The sequence below is a fragment of the Pelophylax lessonae genome (genome assembly GCF_965119305.1).
Source record: "Pelophylax lessonae genome assembly, chromosome: 6".
Classification (NCBI taxonomy): domain Eukaryota; kingdom Metazoa; phylum Chordata; class Amphibia; order Anura; family Ranidae; genus Pelophylax; species Pelophylax lessonae.
The window spans coordinates 306375903-306397495 of NC_138773.1; the positions used below are offsets into that span (position 1 = coordinate 306375903).

The 21593-nt window shown below is 44.3% G+C and overlaps 1 protein-coding gene across 3 annotated transcripts in view; it reads right to left on the reverse strand.

The window, feature by feature from the left end:
- The window catches only part of NHEJ1 (non-homologous end joining factor 1), a 269454-nt gene that overhangs the window by 233592 nt on the left and 14269 nt on the right, over positions 1–21593 (reverse strand). For all 3 annotated transcript variants that reach the window (XM_082260111.1, XM_082260112.1, XM_082260113.1), the window contains exons 4-5: positions 10812–10950; positions 9695–9753 (exon numbers count right to left, since the gene is read on the reverse strand). In XM_082260111.1, the coding sequence (XP_082116237.1) occupies positions 9695–9753; positions 10812–10950 (198 nt within the window). The remainder of the gene's footprint in view (positions 1–9694; positions 9754–10811; positions 10951–21593) is intronic.

Here is a 21593-nt window from a genome sequence, read left to right on the forward strand (position 1 = left end):
CAATATAGAGGGTTGCATGATACGGTGATGCTATCAAATTGTTAGTGGCTCTATATACAATATAGAGGGTTGCATGATACGGTGATGCTATCAAATTGTTAGTGGCTCTATATACAATATAGAGGGTTGCATGATACGGTGATGCTATCAAATTGTTAGTGGCTCTATATACAATACAGAGGGTTGCATGATACGGTGATGCTATCAAATTGTTAGTGGCTCTATATACAATACAGAGGGTTGCATGATACGCTGATGCTATCACACTAAACAAAAAAAAAAAATAATAATAAACAAATTAGTTCTCACAGGACCCCAAATAATTCCTTATAATTACAATGCTGCCAAATGCATGCGCCCGCCACAAGCCTGACTGTGGGAATGCGCGGGCAGGAGACAAGTATCAGCAGCAATATGTGTTTATATACACGCCTAGTACAAGCACAGACTGACATCATACTGTCACACGCCAAGCTCTTCTGTATCATCTCACTCATCAGCAGTAAAATATTCTATTGATGTCTCATTTACCTAATTACAGAGAACATTAAATGTTCAGCAATTTAAAGGGATAGTAAATTGTATTTTAACCACTTGAAGACCAAGCCTTTTAAATCAGTATTTTTAGCTAGAAAATTACTTCGAACCCCCAAACATTATATATATATATATTCACAGTATCTCACAAAAGTGAGTACACCCCTCACATTTTTGTAAATATTTTATTCTATCTTTTCATGTGACAACACTGAAGAAATGACACTTTGCTACAATGTAAAGTAGTGAGTGTACAGCTTGTATAACAGTGTAAATTTGCTGTCCCCTCAAAATAACTCAACACAGTCATTAAAGCGGAGTTCTTTTCGGGGATGAAAAAAAATTAGATAAAAATACCCCCGGGACAGTCAGGGATAGTACATTCCACAATGGATAGCCTCTGAACTGTCCCAGGTTGCACTTACCTTTTAGAAGAAATACTTACCTTGAAAATGTCTTCTCCAGCGCTGCCATCTCAGGGGTGGGCAGCTGAAGCCAGGGCGTCCTCTTCGGTGTCCTCTTCGGCGTCCTCTTCGGTCCCAGAATGCCCTGCACCGGCCCCGCTCGTCACTTCCGGCGCAGGGGCGTCATCCCTGCACAGCTTCTGGGCATGCCCAGAAGCTGTTTAGCAGGGAATGATGCGCCTGCCCCGGAAGTGACTAGCGGGGCCGGTGCAGGCGCAATGACTCCTGGGAGCGATGACGTTCAGCTCCCAGGAGTCAACGCAAGCAGGAAGTGATGGCGCAGGTCATGGCCGCAGAGGGAGGAAGAGGAAGTAAGGTAAGTATATTTTCTTTAAAAACAAGGTAAGTGAAAAAAAAAATAAAAAAATTAATTATCCAATTGTTTTTCAGGTAATTTAGAGCAAGCGGAAGGGGGAAAGTGTATTTTTAGAGTGGAACTCCGCTTTAATGTCTAAACCACTGGCAACAAAAGTGAGTACACCCCTTAGTGAAAATGTCCAAATTGGGCCCAAAGTGTCAATATTTTGTGTGGCCACCATTATTTTCCAGCACTGCCTTAACCCTCCTGGGCATGGAGTTCACCAGAGCTTCACAGGTTGCCACTAGAGTCCAAATTAATTTTTAGCTAGAAAATTACTTAGAACCCCCAAACATTTTATATATGCGAACACACCAAGCAGTTATACATTTAGCCATTTTTCCTCCCCGATGTCATGTGACTCGTTAGTGTTAGAAGGTCTCAGGTGTGAATGGGGAGCAGGTGTGTTAAATTTGGTGTTATCGCTCTCACTCTCTCATACTGGTCACTGGAAGTTCAACATGGCACCTCTTGGCAAAGAACTTTGAGGATCTGAAAAAAAAGAATTGTTGCTCTACATAAAGATAACCTAAGCTACAAGACCCCAAAACTGAGCTGCAGCACGGTGGCCAAGACCATACAACGGTTCCACTCAGAATAGGCTTCGCCTTGGTCGACAAAAGAGGTTGAGTGTATGTGCTCAGCGTCATATCCAGAGGTTGTCTTTTGTGAGATACTGTACATATATGTATGTATGTATGTATGTATATATATATATATATATATATATATATATATATATATATATATATATATATATATATATATATATATATATATATATATATATATATATATATATATATATATACATACATATATATATGTTTTTTGTTTAAGCAGAGACACTAGGGAGTAAAATGGCAATCATAATTTTTTATGTCACACGATATTTGCGCAGCAGTCTTTTAAACGCTATTTGCTTGGAAAAGTACACTTTATTTAATTAAAAAGAACAAAACACAATATATACTTCAATTATTGTATAATATAAAATATGATGTTACGCTGAGTAAATAGATACCCAACATGTTCCGCTTTAAATGGCAACAAACTATGGTACATAAAAATCCCCATAGGTAATGCTTTAAACTAGGAATCGGCTGATTATCGGCAAAGCAGATATATCGAGGGCCAATCTGCACTTTCCCGATATATAACGGAATCGGCCCCTGAGGTTGCCGATATTTCCTATATTTCGGGAAAGTGCTGTACCAGAGTGGTGCCTGCAGCTAGAGGCATCACCCCGGTACCGGCATCCATAGCCGACGGTCGACTGTCTTGTAATGGCAACCGATGCGGCTGAGAAGCCGCTCGGCTGTCATTACAAGGAGCGGGAGGGGACCCCCCCCCCCACGCCGCCTTCCGCGGCTTGCCCGGGTCTCCCGTCCCACCAGGAGATCCGGGCATCCTACCTGCACGGCCGCCGAAGACCCCAACAAAGCCCCATTCGGCTCTGATCGGGTCTCCATGTAAGAAGCCGGAAGTAATGGCATGACATCACTTCCGGGTACTCTGCGCCAAATTAAAAAAATGACAGCATTCAAAACAGCCAAACTTTAATGCTTTTACGTGCAGAGGAGGGGTTTGGGGTCCAGGAGGGGTAAGGAGTCTAGACCCCCAGGCCCCTCCACAAGAGTACCTGTGTAAAAAAAATAAAAACTATTTTTTTTAAATGTCCAAAAATAATCGGCAGATATCGGCCGATACTGATATGGGATGACCAAAGTATCGGTATCGGCAATAAAAAAAACAATATCGGTCGATCACTACTTTAAACATCTTTACAGGTTATCCAGTTTAGAGTTACAAAGAAGATCTGGCGATAGAATTATTGCTCTTGCTCTAATGTTCCCAGCGATACTTCACGCGTGGTGCAAACACCGTTTACATGTGTGTTCAACTTACGTATACCTTCGCTTCTGTGCATGAGCATGGAGGGATGGGGGCGCTTTAAATTTATTTTTTTCTTAATTTTTATTTTTACACTGTCCCTTTCATTTTTATTTATTTTTTTTTTATCACTTTTATTCCTATTAAAATGAATGTAAACCCTCCTTGTAATAGAAATAAAGATGACAGGTCCTCTTTATGAGAGATCTGGGGTCAAAAAGACCCCAAATCTCTCCTTTAGCTTTAAAAGCTAAAAATCAAAAAAACATTTATTTATTTTTTTTATCTTTTGCTTTAAAAAAAATAAATAAAATGTGTTTACTTCCATCTCGGAAGTGATGTTGCTCAAGTCCTCCAAGGCTATAGCTGTGATCAAAGACGATCTAGTCTTATCGCCTCTGGCACCAACCAGCCGGATCTTTTCTCGAGTGAGTTGGTGAAAACGGTAAGCCCGAGAAACACCAGTGAATGAAAGCATTCCAGTGGCTTATGAGCCACTCAGAATGCTTGCAAGAGAAAGCCAGCCGCCAGCTGAAAAAAAAAACAATACTGGGGTTATGGCTGATAGCTTCAGCCATAATCCCAGTAAATAAAAAAGGGGGAATACTGCGCTTCAAGGGTGTTACAGTGCGACTCAATAAATCACATAAATAATTTTAAATTACGGCATAATCCCAGTAAATCACTTGCAAATCGCAAGTATATATTAGGTATTGTGGTAAGTGGTTAAGAGAGCGTAGATTTTTATTGCATGTATAGTTATTATTGTAGTGTTTATTTTAAACCTGGAATCTTGGCAGATAAAAGTATTGCATGTTCAGCTGCTCATTATCTCCCAAAAGCAGTCCGGTGGGATGATGGTTGTCATCTAGCGCGGAAAAGAAAATGACAGTGTCTGATTCAGCAAGTTCTACCCGTAGATTGTGAGTAGGTGATAGGTAGATCACTTTCCTGCATTGCCAACCTACTGACAAGCGAACTTCTCCTCACAGCAGCGCTGCTTGCAGATGCAGCATCTGTACAGTGCAGCTACGCTGTCTACTGCCTTCCACCTCCAACATCCATTGCGCCCACTTTGTACTTCATATTCGATGCTCAGGATAGATGTGAGGTTTGGATTAGCAGGAAAGCAGCACGCCAGGTCAGGTATGTTTACTGCAAGGGCCATTAAGGAAAAGAAAAGCAGTTATTTAAAAAAAAAGATGTAATGATGTAATATACAACACTAGCAGATGAAGCATGCTGTTTTAGGGGGTATGCTGGCTGCTGGACACAAGGGACATGTTAGCAGCCACCCCAGATCTCTGAACTCTGCGCCACTTACTCACTGACTTGTGACCTGTGTTTTAGGCCCCTTTCACACCTGTGTGACTTGTCCTGCGACTTGGTACTGCAAAGTCGCATGACAAGTCATATTCCATGATTTCCAATGAGTACCGTTCACATCTGTGCGACTTCAAGTTGCAACGACTTCAAAGTAGTCCCTGCACTACTTTGGTCCAACTATGTTGCGTTTTGAGGTCCATAGACATAGGCATTGCTTCAAGTCCAGTCAAAATTGCGTGACTTTTAGGTCGCACAAGTGTGAAAGGGATCATAAGGCTCACTCAGATGGGCACCAGGTCCCATCCTCCATGCAGAGCTGCTATTTTGCTGTCTCTGCATCCACCTCAGGGCTGTATGCAGGAAGCACATAGAAATAGAAGCAGATGCAGCGACTGCACAGACACAGTCGCATGTCAAAATTTGACATGAGTGCAGGAGTGGGTGCACGGATCCGACCACAGACATTGTGTGACACTTACACCTCACACCTGTGCTTTAGTAAACGTAATGTATACTATTCTGACAGGCTGAACCCGGCCCAGCTTGCCAAGCAGAATCCAGCAAGCCAGGCCAGAACTCACCAAAGGCAGAGGCCAGAACTTAGTCCAGCCAGCCAGACCAGAACTCACCAAAGGCAGAGGCCAGAACTTAGTCCAGCCAGCCAGACCAGAACTTAGTCCAGCCAGCCAGACCAGAACTCAGGCCAGCCAACCAGATCAGAACAAAACACATAAATATACTCACAAGCCAACCGAAGTGTTAAGTTTATATACATGTAGCCCTACTCCCTTGGGAGCTGCTTAAAGCGGATTTCCCTGGGTTACCAATAGCAACGACCTGTAAATCTGTAGCACTCTAGGTTCTTGGCCCTGTCAATAAACAGTCCGGGGATTTGGTTTTTATTTTATGATGGGATGGGAGAAGGGATGAGTGGGATACTCCAACTTGGTAAACTATGCACAGGCTTGAGGACTTCTAGCTATGTTGAATGGGGCAAGGCCGCTGCTTCAGCGTGCCACTGAAGTGAAGTATTTGAAAGTGAACTACTTGGTAGATTACTCTTCAGGGTTCTACTTGGCACCCCCTTTACACTCTTCAGGGTTCTACTTGGCACCCCCTTTACTCTCTGACTGTGTGTGCTGACCCTCTGTCGACTGACCTCACTGGAGTGGTCCCCCTTCCTGGGTAGACCCCTTGGCAAGCCCCCTGGTACTCACGGACTCACTGGGATGGTTTTTCCCAGGTGGCTCTCCCTGCAACTCGACTGTCAGCTTCTCCAGGATCTCTATGGCTCAGCTTTACACCTGGCTCACAAGGCCGACTGCCTATGACCACTTTCCTTAGCATGCAGGAGGAGAGACAGCCGTCACTCTCCTCCTGGGACTCTGCTTCCTGCCTCATGTGCCCTCAGCTTTTAAGGTCAATCCCAGGATGCACTGCGGTGGTGCCCTCCCACTGGGTTTCCCACAAAAGCCTGTACATCATTGGCCAGGTTTCCTCCACTGTCCAACAGGCCTCCCTATTGGAAGCAGTGGGGACACTCCCTTAGACCAGAAGAATGCACACTGAGCACAGAGAGCAAGTCTAACTAAAAAAAATCAGCCTCCCCTGATAAGCAGACAGAGCACATAAATGCTTTATCCTAGCACCTATCTAGGAGGGTGCTACATACATAAGACACAAACCAGCTTCATCCATATACTCGACCAGTGCGCTAAGCAGAAAAAAAAAGACGACAACACATTGCAGAGATGAGATACAAAGATGGATGAGGGCTTGTTATAAAGTCCATTACCTGCTAATTCAGAATATGCAAATGCTTGATCAGAGCACAGGTTCACTGCTTGCCTTGATTTATTTACACTGCTCTAGAGACAACCTCGTTCCCTATTCCTAGTTTGTTTTTGTAAGACTGTAGTGATAGCAGTCCGCCACATGGTGGCGAAAGAACACCTTTAGTTACACTTCTACAGCACTTTCTTTAATTCTCTACAAGAAGTCCAATTAACTGCAAAATCAGAATATTTTATTTAACAGCAACTAAAATAATAAAATATCATATAATAATACTTTTACCTCATTTCTTTGCAGTGGGAAAGCAGCTAATATTCAATGTAGCGTATGACACCAAGAACAAGTTAGTGTCTGTGCCCAACCATTCCACACACTGCATTACACCAACTGATAACACAGCAAACAATAGACTGAGGAAAGGAGTCTTTTGCATTACAGCAGCTGACTTTTTTCCAGGTTCAAACATTGACAGCTATGACGAACTGATGAGGTGGTGTGGCTGCATGCAGGACCTGAGTGTCTTTAAACTCCTATGCAGCGAGGTAAGAAGACACACAGTAAACTATGGGGCTGATTTACTAAAACTGGAGAGTGCAAAATCTGGTGCAGCTCTGCATGGTAGCCAACCAGCTTCTAGCTTTAAACAATTTAAAGAGGAAAGAGTCCTCAAGAGTTTCATCCCAGAGAGAAAACCCGGTTTAGAAAAGCAAATTCTTTTTATTCCAACATACAAATTTTAGGAAACACCACCTCCACCATAACCACATGATTATGGTGGAGGTGGGGTTTCCTAAAATGTGTATGTTTGAATAAAAAGAATTTGCTTTTCTAAACCGGGTTTTTTCTCTGTGATGAAACTCTTGAGGACTCTTTCCTCTTTAAATTGTTTGTTGCAAACAGTCTAGAGTAGGGATCTCCAAACTACGGCCCTCCAGCTGTTGCAGAACTACACGTCCCATAAGGCATTGTAAAACTCTGACATTCACAGACATTACTAGGCAGGATGGGAATTGTAGTTCCTGAACAACTGGAGGGCCATAGTTTGGAGACCCCTGGTCTAGAGGTTAACACTCCCCTTACATAATATTTTATGAGTGACGGTTAACTTTCTGCTGGATTATTAGGAAAACTATATTCCCCCCTAGGTTTTCGTCGAGGTGGAGCTGAAGCCTTTTAGCTCTTTCTGGTTACATATACAGCTTCTAACTTCAGCTTGTTCAATTAAAGTGGTTGTAAGCCCACCTTTAGAACTTTTACCTATAGGTAAACCTTTAATAAGGCTCACCTATAGGTACTGTAAATATCTCCTAAACTTGCACCGTTTAGGAGATATTTACATTGCCATGCAGCCGATGATGTCATTGGCGCACGCGCTCTGAAGAAACGGTCGCCTGTGCCATTTCTTCAGAGCCCTGTGCTGTGACCGGCAGCTCCCGCGCATGCGCGGGAGTGACGTCACGCGACTCCGGCCAGTAATACAGCCGGAGTCCGCAGACCCGGAAGGCAGATGGACGAAGATGGGTGCGGCCGCCGGCGGGACAACGCGGGCTTCGTTTGCAGGTAAGTGTCACATAATGTGCTAGTATGCAATGTATACTAGCACAATATGCATTTACTTTGCAGGGAAGAAAAAAAAAAAAAGGAAGAGTTTACTTCCTTTTTAGACTTTGGCAAAAATAACTGGAAGCTGATTGGTTTCTATGCAGAGCTGCACCAGATTGTGCGCTCTCCAGTTTTAACAAATCAGACCCTATGTGTGCTTTTTTTTTTTTTTTTTCAGAAAAAAAAGAAAGCCAACGAAAAAAGGAAAAGCTAAAAGCCTACAGCACCTGGTATTCCCAGGCAGTCTCCCATCCAGATACTAACCAGGCCCGACCCTGCTTAGCTTCCGAGATCAGACGAGATCGGGCATGTTCAGGGTGATGTGGCCGTAGGCCTTATGTGTGCTTTTTAAAAAAAAATGTTTTCCAGACCAACAGTATACTTCCTAATGTAAAGCCTGAATAAAATCCACTGTTTTCATCACAGCAGTGGCTCTTCCCTTATTGGACAGTTCAGTAGGTTTCCATCAGTCAAAGAGAGCTGCAAAGCAGGCATTTTCTGCTGTGCTGTCCCTTTAGCTAACCCATAACACTCTGGCAATCATTTGTCATATAATAAAATGTTAATTTGTAAAATAAAGTATATTTTTAAAACTTAAAAATGGTTTAAAAACATGTCAATAAAAAAAAGAAAAAACAACCAAAATAAAATTTACCCCAAACCATTATAATTCTTCCTTAAAGTGCACCTGTCTGAATAAAAATATGGGAGCTGCCATCACTGACTCACGTTTAAAGATATAAGTTTCGGGAATTATAACCTACATAGTTTCAGTTCCTAGTAGCCTGCAACTAGCCAGAAAATTCTAAAAAGCCTGAACCCCCATCTTACATATGTGTTTTAGGTCAGTGGCTCAGTAGGTGGTGGAGGCAGGATCAGGATGATGGGCCCAGAGCTTGCACTTTTAAAGACCCAGTCGACAACGACAGCACCAGTATTTTTACTCTTACATACTCCTTTTTAGTGTTCTTTTACACCAGCCACTGTTTTATAATGCAGTGGCTGGTGTGCTGTGTGGTCCGCCAGGAATCACTGCTCTATATTGTTTCTTTTTTTTTTTTTTAAGACTTTTTATAAAGTTCAATTGGCCGCTGTGCGGTGCCTTGCACTGCGCTGTTGTGAGCTGAAAAAATAGTGCAAGCTGTACTCTTCTCCAGCGCACTGTGCCTGCACACCACCACAATGCAGTGTTTTTTGCCTTGCCATGCGGTGAGACTGCGCAGAAATAACAGTCTAGGGGTCCTTTCACACGGGCGATCCGATCCGCCTGTCAGTTTTTCAGGTGCACCTGATCGGATGCTCCATGCATCCCTATGGGGCAGTGGGTGTCAGCGGTGACATGTCCGCGTACACTGCTGCTCTCCGATCCTGTCCGTGAAATCCAGATGGATGGAAACCCTATTTTCCATCTGTCTGGAGGATCGGATCGGATGAGAACGGAAAGGCGGTCCATTCTCATCCGATCTCCCCATAGAGGACAGCAGGGATCTGACTGCTCCGTCTCTGCACACAAAGCGGAGACGGAGCTGTCATCCGCCTGCTCAGCGGAGATCGACGGATCGATCCCACGCTAAGCAGAACGAACTCCATTGGCGGTTACGCCCGTGTGAAAGGACCCTAGCTCAGTCACACAGCATCTGGTTTTAATGAACCCTAAAACAGAGTGGGTACTAATTTGGAATAACCAATTTGCTTGTCTTGCCATTCTGTAGTCTCTTACCTCTGCCATAAAAGACTCTTGGAATGATTCCCCATCAAAAGATTCTGTTTTCAAGCGACCTGAAAGACAACCATTATTCCTTCATTAATAAAAACAAGACCAGACCCAATAATAGGTGAACAACAGCTAAATATCCAGGTCTTAAAAGTAGCTCTCTGTCAATCAGGGTGTTCCTGAAGTGGTACAAACACTATATAAATGTTAAGGGACCACAAATTTATATTAAGACCAATAAAATTTGATTGATCTTGAAAACAGGTCAGATTATATATGCAATGGGTTTCAGTGACTTACAACTCCCTTTCATTGGGACAGAAGGCTGTCAGGCTGGTGACCAGCAACTATGCTAATTGTTTTATACAACTGTTGCACCCCCAATATACTATAACTATTACCAGCACTAAAAGGGGAATTTATGAGTCCCGGAAAAGTGTTGACTATATCCTCTTATTTGTCGTCAAGATAAATAAACTCTTATTGGACTTAGTAAGAACTTGTGGCACTCTCATTACAGGCATACCCCGTTTTACGAACACTCACTTTACGTACACTCGCGAATACGGTCACAGCCTGGTCAGCTTGACATGGCACTCCTCCCGGTTTTTAACATTGGTGTCTATGGGTTATCTTGGTCAGCTTGACATGGCACTGCTCCCAAACCATAAGTGACAGGGATACCAAACTTAGGGAGCACCGAGAAGGGACCCAGGACTACAACTATTAACTAATAACTATTTTGTGGCCAGCCAGCTTGCCTAGGTAATCTACCATGTCATAGTCCTGGATCCCCTTAACATGCTCCCCAAGCTTGGTGTCCTTGTCACTTATGGTTTGGGAGCAGTGCCATGTCAAGCTGACCAAGATTTCCTATAGAGATAGTGTATTTACATACATTGAGAAATGAAAAAAGGTATTGCTTCACTTTAAGTACATTTTCGTTTTACATACATGCTCTGGTCCCATTGTGTACTTAAAAGTGGGGTATGCCTGTATTTATATACTGTTTTTGGACTGCTGCGGTACAGAAGAACTTGGCTTTATTTCTAGAAGTTATACTGTTTTACTAGTAAAATAACACTCTGTGCTAAGTCTAATGCACGCAAGACTGGCCCCTTACCTCGAGTCAGCACAGCCCCGCTCTCCTGGTAATCCTGAATTTCTGCATCTTTTCTGAGCAGTAAAGTGCACAGTTCCTGGCTCTGACAGTCTAGAGCCTTCGTCATACACACCAGAGGCTGGACTAAATGCCGACACACCTGCCGATCAGACAAAGGAAAGGGTGAGAATGGGCCATATGCAAACAAGGTGCATAAAAAGGTTCAACAAATGCAATACACACATTAAGACAAGTGCCCAACGAAAAAACAATTGGATTTTTCGTTAGAACTTACCGTAAAATCCTTTTCTCTGAAGTCCATTGACAGACGCAGCTCTCCTTGCTTCATAATGATTGGGTTATGCGCCCTCTTCAGGAGTAGACTAGGCAGTGCAAAAACTCAAAAGCTTTTACCAGACACACCCATAGGGGCTGTTTCTAACGACATAACCCCGGCCACAGAGTGCTCACAAAGCAGTTTCGTAGCAAGCAGTGAAAAACACAACCATCCCCATAATAGAGGGGCAGGTGCTGCGTCTGTCAATGGACTTCAGAGAAAAGGATTTTACGGTAAGTTCTTACAAAAAATCAAATTTTTTCTATCATCCATTGTCAGACGCAGCTCTCCTTGCTTTATAACGATTGGGTTATACGCCCTCTTCAGGAGTAGACTAGGCAGTGCAAAAACTCAAAAACTTTTACCAGAGATACCCATAGGGGCTGTCCCTAAAGACATAACCCCGGGCACAGAGTGCTCACAAAGCAGTTTCGTAGCAAGCAGTGAAAAACACAACCATCCCCATAATAAAGGGGCGGGTGCTGCGTCTGTCAATGGACTTCAGAGAAAAGCTAAGTAAGTTCTTACAAAAAAATCAAATTTTCTCCATCATCCATTGACAGGCGCAGCTCCCCTTGCTTCATAATGATTGGGACGTCCCAAAGCAGTATAGGCATGAGGGGTGGGAAAAACGCAATCAAACTGTTAACGTAAGTCCAGGGCCAAAAAAACGTAGCCAACTGGGCAGTAAAAGCTCACCAGTACCAACAGGAGCTTACCCACAAGACAAGTCAAAACCTATAACGAGAAAGAAACCAAGTCTCTTTTAAACAGCAGCCTGCAAAACTTAGCGGCCAAAGGAGGCATCCGAGGATGCTATTAGATCAACCTCATAAAATTTTCAAAGAAACAAAAACCGAGATCGAAGTCCCAGCAGGGGGCCTAGGTCCTACTCCTACACTAGGCAGCAAGAAACTGCTTTGTGAGCACTCTGTGCCCGGGGCTATGTCGTTAGGGACAGCCCCTAAGGGGTGTGTCTGGTAAAAGCTTTTGAGTTTCTGCACTGCCTAATCTACTCCTGAAGAGGGCGCATAACCCAATCGTTATGAAGCAAGGAGAGCTGCGTCTGTCAATGGACAATAGAGAAAAAATGTTTTGCAGCGTGTCCTGAGAAATTACTAAATACACAAATCACAACAATGAATGTCTCTTATTTGCTCCCTTTTGGTCTTTTAATTCTACCATTGAAAGTGTTTGGTGAGTGTCAGAGGCTGCCTAAACCAGCTGCTGACAGACTCTGTGCTTCAATGCTTGCCTGGTTTAAAACCCAAATACTTTTAATTCTGTCCAGTATATATGATCTCTCCCTCCAATCCCTGATGAATGGAGTGCTGACTCTGACTCCCAAAGCGCGTTGGCTGTGATAAAGTATTATTATGGAATAAATCGATATTTTAATGAATAATTTCCATGTGGTGCTTCAATCTCAGACTCTCAGCCCCCGTTCACATGCAGGCGAGCAGCGCGCCGCGACCTCGGAGCGGCCGCCACGGACTTCATAGCATTGAAGTCTATGGCGGTCGCCTCCTGGTCGCCCCAAAGAAGCTCCGGACCCTTTTTCTAAGTCGGAGCGACTTGTGTCGCTCCTATTAGAACGGGTCCGCGGCTTCCCTATGGGAGGCGACCTACGGCGACCTGTGAGGCGACTAGGTCGCCTCACAGGTCGCCCTAGTGTGAACCGGGGCTTAGTGGTCCGGAAAGCCCACTATTTACGGTAAAGTGATTTTAAAGTTACATTTTTAAATTAAAATAACAAACGTGGTATACTTTCCTGCTTCGTGCAATAGTATTGTATAGAGCAGCCCTGAACCTACTTTTCTGGGGTCCCCCACTGATGCTCTAGGCTCCTCTTCTAGAGTTGCTATGAGGGCACTCATGCAAGCTCGATCCTGAGCCAGGCTGTGTACATCCACTGACACACACAGCACGGCTCAGCCCTGCACTCCGCTCCCTCCTCACTGGATTTGAATGACAGCAGCAGGAGTCAATGGAACCCACTGTTCTCAGCCAAGCCCATAAACGCAGGAAGAGAGAGAGTAGAGTAAGCTGCTGGCGGAGATAGTGCTAGGAGTCATGGCTGGTAAGTGCTTAGGGGAGGGGGATGCAGAAACAGTGGACGGTTTTTACCCTAATGCAGAAAATGCAAAGTGTAAAAAACCTTCTGCCTTTAGAACCACGTTAACTATTCTATATATTTACTTTTTTTTTATTGTAATTTAAAAGAAAAGAATTTAAAGCGTAACACCACTTTTGTTGGGAAAAAAAAAACATTCCCCTCTGGGTGATCTCTGTACATTGCAGAGATTTTACCAGACTTTGTTGCAGATTCCTAACTTTTGTTATTCTGAAGAAATCATTGTTTGTTCCTCTGTGCTGAGTGGGTCTAATGGGAGTGGTTTCATAATTATCTATCAGCTGTGGCAGCTGCAGAGCTCGAAAGAGGAAATCTGCCTGGCCTGCATCCCTTTAGACATGTTCCTATTGGGAGTATCTCACCAAAAATGACATTTTTGTTGCAGGGGATGCCAGAAATCTGACTTGTATCTTAGTGCAGACTTCTGGGAAAATTGGTGAGCCAATCACACAAGCAGGAAATGACGTTTCTGGGTGTGTGGTCGGTATACATTCTGTGTACAGAACACCTCCAGGCGGCCATATTGCATTGCATTTTTAGAAAATTACAACAGCTGCAGATTGAAAAGGAAAGGTACTTTTTAATAACATTCAATTACAATATGATTTGTGTCACAATTGTATAAGCTAAATGTTTTTTCTTTATTTGATAATTTTTTTTCCCCACAAAAGTGGAGTTTTCCTTTAACATCTTAAAAAATTTTAATTTTGTTAGGTACAAATGAAGTATTGCATATGAATATTTTCTATCATCACGTCCAGACTGGGAGCAGGAAATCTTGGCTCATCGGCTTTACTGAAAAAGCCCAAAATGGAATGGCAGTGTTATCTCCCTACACACCTTTAGTGCTGGTTCACATTTGTGCGATCACAGAGATCGCATGTAATTCGGAGCGCACTGCTCCTAAAATTACATGCAATCTCTGTGCGGTGCAAATTCAGCCATACAGTTTGTATGGCCGAATTTGCACCGCAACTGCACCCAACTCGCACAGGACCCTTTTTTTGATCCGCACCAGAATCGGATTGCATGGTGGTTCACACTAGTGCGATCTGATTGATGTGCAAACTGTCAGATTCCACTGCGATATGCGATCTGATCTGGGGGTGTCGTTAACCTTTAATTGACACCCCCAGCATATCGCATATGGCAGTGTGAACTGCCAGGGGTGTGGATGCGAATTGGGAACACGCATATTTGCAGCTTTCCAGCATCGCAGAAGTGTGAACCGGCACTAAGGCTCCATGTACACGGGACGTTGTTAAAAGTCCCTTTGAATTCTGGAATTTTTAGGACGTTTGAAACGTCCGTTCAGTCGCGTTTGTACCCGCGTTTAGCGGGCGTTTTAGCAGCGTTTGCGGGCGTTTGCGTTTAGAAGCGTTCCTAGAGGTCAAAAAAATTATTCCCCTTTAAAATGGAAAAACGCGAACGTTAAACGCGGGTCATCGCGTTCAGACGCGTTCGGACGCGTTTAGACACGTTCGGACGCGTTTGTGCGTTTGAAACGCCGGGAAACACACGTTCGAACGCAAATAATTGCGTTCTAAAAACAGTCCCTGAATGCAACTGCCTGCAAATGACTGTAAACGACCCTGTGTATATGGACAGATAAGATAAAATGTAGATGGGTTCAGGGGCTTCTGAAAAAAACGCCCAACTGCTCCTAAACGGCCATTTTCAGCGTCCCGTGTACATGGAGCCTAAGGCTCTGTTCACACTGGCACGACTTGCTGTGTGACTTTGAAAGGCTCCAAGTAGTACAGGAACCTTTTCTGAAGTCTGAGTGACTTCAGTAATGCTAATTAAGACAGTGCTTATTGACAAACATGGGACTAAGAAGTCAAGCGACTTGGGGTCTCAAAAGTCCGATCTTAAGTCACGGAAGTGTGCACCGACCCTTAATTGAAGAGCGAAAGCCTAAAGGGAAGCTTAGCTTCTTCTCCCCTTCCAAAACCCAGAGGATTCCATAATACCTGCATCATGTGTGCATCCGGTATTTATTTTTTAATAAAAAATATTCGTTTATAAACATATAAAAAAACATTTAAAATAAAAAAAATGGACTCCAAATCATTAGGGTGGTTTTATTAACCACTTCAGCTCTGGAAGGTTTTACCCCTTAATGACCAGGCCATTTTTTGCAATACGGCACTGCGTTGCTTTAACTGACAATTGCCCGGTTATGTGATGTTGTACCCAAATAAAATCGATGTCTTTTTTTCCCACAAATAGATCTTTCTTATGGTGGTATTTGATCACCTGTGCGATTTTTATTTTTTGCGCTATAATTAAAAAAAGAGCCACAATTTTGAAGAAAAAAAAAACAATATTATTTACTTTCTGCTATAAAACATTCCCAATAAAAAAAAATATTGCTTTGCCTTATTATTGCCTTGCTTTGTGCACTGGTGCGCAGTCATGTTAGAACAGGAAGGAGCCATCCCCAAACTGTTCCTACAAAGTTGGGAGCAGGAAATTGTCCAAAATGTCTTGGTATGCTGACGCCTTAAGAGTTCCCTTCACTGGAACAATAGGGACCAAGCCCAACCCCTGAAAAACAACCCCACATCATAATCCCCCCTCCAACAAATGATTTGGACCAAAGCAAGGTCCATAAAGACACGACTGAGAGAGTTTGGGGTGGAGGAACTTGACTGGCCTGCACAGAGTCCTGACCTCAACCCGATAGAACACCTTTGGGATGAATTAGAGCAGAGACGGCAAGCCAGGCCTTTTTGTCCAACATCAGTGCCTGAACTCAAAAATGCGCTTCCTGGAAGAATGGTCAAACATTCCCATAGACACACTCCTAAACCTTGTGGACAGCCTTCCCAGAAGAGTTGAAGCTGTTATAGCTGCAAAGGGTGGGCCAACTCAATATTGAACCCTACGGACTAAGATTGGAATGCCATTAAAGTTCATGTGCGTGTAAAGGCAGGCGTCCCAATACTTTTAACAAAGCAACTGACCTTTTCTTTGAAAGTAGAAAAACATATTAAACAGGTCATATAATACATTGTTTCATATCGGATTCACTCAGATAATATTTTATATGTTGAACCCTCTCTGACTCACCCCAGCTACTGTACATTACAAAATCATCTTGAATAAAGCGGAGGTTTACTTGATACACAGCGCCATCTTGTGTTTAATTGTCATACAACAACTTCCTTCGAAGAAAGAAGATTTGGGTTTGCTGGTTGCCTTCAGAAAATGATAGCTGCCAGGTTTGTCAGGCTGATCCTGTGATTTCAATACTTTCTGAATCACTCACCTGAAATAAATATGTAGGTCAAACATTTGCTGCACACTTGTTCCATAACTGTGATTCAGATGGTAATGGAGCCAGAGATTACCAGAAGACTAGCATCTTAGTAGGATGTCAGCAATATCAGCTGAAATATGGCTCAGGCATCTCACTGCTTCTGGGCAGGATTGCAGGCTCTTGTTATATGATAAACAAACAAAGGATTTTCCAGCACACCTTCCATCCAGCCTCTAAAACAACCAAATTTTCCTGTCTAACAGTTTACGTTAAAAGCAGAGGGTTTAGTTTGCAAATGCAAATATATATGTAAGTCGCAGTGCCCATGCCAACAGACCTCTGTATATACTGTGGTCCTAACTCTAAATTTAAGGAGCCCCCTAATAGGAGCGCACATAAGAATGAATTGATTAGGTACGGGTGTGCCCACCCCTCCTCAACCACTTCTGGACCGCCCACCGTGTACTCACGTCGCTACTTTGACGTTAAATACCAGGGTTATGGCAGCAGATAGCTGCCAAAACCCGGACATATGTTTAAACAGCGGGTGGTCCGCGTTCACATAAATGTGGACCCAGCGGCGGATTCCCCACTGGATCACTTTTATAAGAGGTCGCCCCCCCCCCCCCCCCCCGTGCTGCTTCCCGGACGTTTCCGCCGCTAACGGAGAAACCGCCAACCAACATGTCATGCTTCAAAATTGCGCACGCTCGTGGAATGGCGACAAACATTGGTACTTAAAAATACCCATAGTGGACACTTTAAAAATTTCTACAGGTTACCAGCTCGCTCTAACAATCGCGGCGATACCTGGTTTAAACACGGTTTACATATGTGGGTGGGACTTGCGTATGTGTTCGCTTCTGCGTGCGAGCTAACAGGGACAGGGCGCTTTAATTTTTTTTTTCCCTATTTATTTTATCTATTTTTTTTTTTTTTTAATTTGATAATTTTTATTACAATTACAAGGAATGTAAACATCCCTTGTAATAGAAATAAACATGACAGGGCCTCTTTAATGTGAGATCTGGGGTCAAAAAAACCTCACATCTACACTAAAAAAGAAAAAAAAAAAAAAAGTGATTTTTTTTTTTTTCATGATGAAAAAAAATGGGCTCTTTAACCACTTTACCACTGGAGGATTTTGCTGTCTTACGTCTGGGCCACTTTTTGCGATTCGGCGCTGTGCGACTTTAACTGACAATTGCGCGGTCATGCAATGCCGTACCCAAACGAAATTTACGTCCTTTTTTTCCCACAAACAGAGCTTTCTTTTGGTGGTGTTTGATTACCTGTGCGATTTTTACTTTTTGCGCTATAAACAAAAAAAAGAGCGTTTATTTTTTTTTTTTTTTGAAAATTCTTTTTATTTGTTTCAAAAAGAACAACATACAAAAACATAGCCATTGGGCAGTCCCTGGCTCAACAACAAAACAAAAAAGAACAAAATAAAATAAAATAAAATACACAGCAACAAAAGGCAAAAACAACCCCAGACAAGGCTGCACCCAACTGCTACTTCATAAGGGTGTTCAACGCACAAGGATCCCGGTGACAGGAGCAATCCGTTCACTGCGTGAAGGTCCATCAGTCCAATGGAGAAGAAGATCTGAACAGAGTCCACTGCATGTAGGGGAAATAATTAGCAATAGCAAATACAATTAGGGGTCCTAAGTCGACACAGCAGGGCCCCCCGCATCATTGGTAGTATCATCAGACTCCAACCAAATGTCCCACACCTTTGAGAATTTTTGCGGGCAACCCCTGTTAGCATAGGTTGCTTTGTAAAGTGGGATTACTGAGTTCACAAGAGATTTCCACGAGGAAACGGTGGGTGCAGCAGGCTTCCGCCAGTGGAGAACCACCATTTTCCTAGCGTAGAACAACAGAAGTCCTAAAAGAGTGCGAGACGCTACAGAGTGGGCCAGATCATTCACAAGCCCCAGAATACAATACTCCAGCTTTAGAGGCACGCGGATGGTGGTCACTCGAGCAACAAAGTCCAGAATCTGGGTCCAGTACTCCACCAGGGGTGGGCAATGCCAAACCATGTGTGTATACGCGGCGTCCGGCGCTCCGCAGCGCCAGCAGACCGCAGGCGTATCAGGGAAGGCCCTGTGCAGTCGAGTCGGGGTTAGATGAAACCGATGAAGGATTTTAAACTGCACAAGGCGGTCCCTGGCGGCCACCAGGTGACGGAATGGGTAATCCCAGACGTCCTCCCAGGCCTCCGCATCAAGGCCGGGAGCCTCTGCCACCCAGAAGGCCTGCAGAACCTCCAGCCCCGAGTGCACACTGGGGAGCAGGGTACTATAGATAGTGGAGAGCGGTTAAGAGCGTTTATTTTGAAAAAATAACAATATTTTTAACATTTTTTTATATGAAATTCCCCCCAAAAAAGATGTAAAAACCAATTTTTTTTTAAATTTTTAGCCAATTTATTTTCTGCTACCTATGTTTGGTAAAAAAAAAAAAAATCGCAATAAGCGTATTTTGATTGGTTTGCGCAAAAGTTATTGCGTTTACTAACTAAGGGAAAGATTTTTGTCATTTTTGGTGGGTTCTTTTTTAACGAGTAATGGCGGCGATCTGCGATTTTTTTTTTTGCGGGACTGCGACATTGCGGCGAACAGATCGGACCCTTGACTGACATTTTTGACACTTTTGGGGGTACCAGTGACATTACTACAGTAATCAGTGCTATATATATATGCACTGTTACTGTAAAAATGACACTGGCAGGGAAGGGGTTAATTTTATTGGAAAGGGAGGGGTTAATGTATTCCTGGTGCTTACTGACGTGTGGGGGGGGGGGGGGGGAGGTGACTGAGTGAGCCAGGGACAGATCGAATGTTCAGCTATGCTGAACACTCCAATCTGTCACTCCCTGTCACTGAGGAGATCCGCCCGCTCTGTTTACACAGGCGGGCGGATCTCCAAACTGGATTCCCCGACGATCGGGGCAGAGCGGCGGCGATCGCCGCCGCTCCTCCCCTGGCCCGACTCCCGCTGTGAATGAAAACAGCGGGAGCGCGCCTCCGGCGGCGCACGAGTGCCGCCTACAGGGGAGGAGTCTAGCGACGTAGGTCTACATCGCTAGACGATAACGAGCCACTGTGCCGCAGTAGCAGCACAGTGGCTAGAGGTAAAGCGGTTAAATGCGCTGCTAGGAGACGACGTTTGACGTTGCTCTGGTCCTCCAAGGCCATAGAGTCGAGTGGGGGCCATCTTGCCCTCACTCGACTTCCTGCACCGCAAGGATGATCCCGCGGCAAATCCGCAGCTGGGACCACCCTTATAAGAAAGAGGACCACTGGCAGTTTAAAAAAATACAGAGGTTATGGAAGCTAGTAGTTAAGTAGTTAATGCATAGAATGCATTAAGGTAAAAAAACATGAGGCTTTGCAACCACTTTAACCTCCTCCCATCCGCGCTATAGCCGAAGTACGGCTGCAGCGCGGACTCACATTTTCGGGAGGCCGTTTTTAAATGGCCTCCTAGAAACAGTCTCCCCGCGCGCTCCCGCGAGCGCGCATCAGGGAAAATCTGTGTCGGCCGTGTCCCTTGGACACAGCCAATCACAGATCGTGGTGAATGGCCAATCACAGCGGCCATTCACCACGTGATCGGACCGTCCAATGAGAGATGATCTCATATGTAAACATATGAGATGATCACTCATCGCCAGTGCTCCTTCCTCACACGGAGACTGCAGTGTGAGGAAGGAGAGAGCCGATCAGCCGTCGGGGACAAAGAAAAAAGTAATCAGGGCACTGATCACCAGTGCCCTGATTACACAAGGTACACCAAAACACACTAACTGCCCACCATCAATGCCCACATTGCCCGCCATCAGTGCCCCCCATCAGTGCACACAATCAGTGACCATAGTGCTGCCAGTCAGTGCCCATCAGTGCCTGCTCATCTAGGCACTGATGAGCACTGACTGGCAGCACTATGGGCACTGATTGTGGGCACTGATGGTGCTGCCCATCAGTGCTCATCAGTGCCGCCCATCAGTGCTCATCAGTGCCACCCGCCAGTGTCAATCAGTGCCACCCGCCAGTGCTCATCAGTGCCGCCCGCCAGTGCTCATCAGTGCCGCCCGCCAGTGCCCATCAGTGCCGCCCGTCAGTGCCCATCAGTGCCGCCCGTCAGTGCTTATCAGTGCCGCCCGTCAGTGCCCATCAGTGCCGCCCGTCAGTGCCCATCAGTGCCGCCCGTCAGTGCCCATCAGTGCCGCCCGTCAGTGCCCATCAGTGCCGCCCGTCAGTGCCCATCAGTGCCGCCCTTCAGTGCCACCTCTCAGTGCCCAGCAGTGCCGCCTATCAGTGCTCATCAGTGCGGCATATTAGTACCTCCTCATCAGTGCCACCTCATCAGTGCCCATAAGTGCCACCTCATCAGTGCAGCCTATCAGTGCCCATCAGTGCCGCCTCATCAGTGCACATCAGTGAAGGCGAAAAATGTATTTATTTTCAAAATTTACTCGCAGAAAATAAGAAACTTTTTTTTTCAAAATTTTCTGTCTTTTTTCTTTTTTTTTGTAAAAAATAAAAAACCCAGAGATTATTAAATACCACCAAAATAAAGCTCTATTTGTGTGAAAAAAATGATAAAAATTTCATATGGGTACAGTGTAGCATGACCGCGCAATTGTCATTCAAAGTGTGAGAGCGCTGAAAGCTAAAAATTGGTCTGGATGGGAAGGGGGTATAAGTGCACAGAAGGCAAGTAGTTAAGTATTGACAATAAAACCTTGAAGCTGATTGGTTTCTTCGCAGAGCTGCACCAGATTTTGCATGCTCCACTTTTAGTAAATCTCCCCATGTGTGACCTAAGCAAAAATAACAGGTCCATCTATATTCTTCAATTAGAACTGATACCTCACTAAGGAACTGGCCTGCTACACTTTATTAGAAGCGTTGCATGTAAAAAAAATAATGTAGACCCAAATCCACAAACTAAAGGGCTGCTATTTTATAGGAAACATCTAGAAATGCCAACTGTGTCCAAGTTGTACCCTGAAAGATTTGCCTTTCTGCTTTAATTACCCGTAAAATTAGC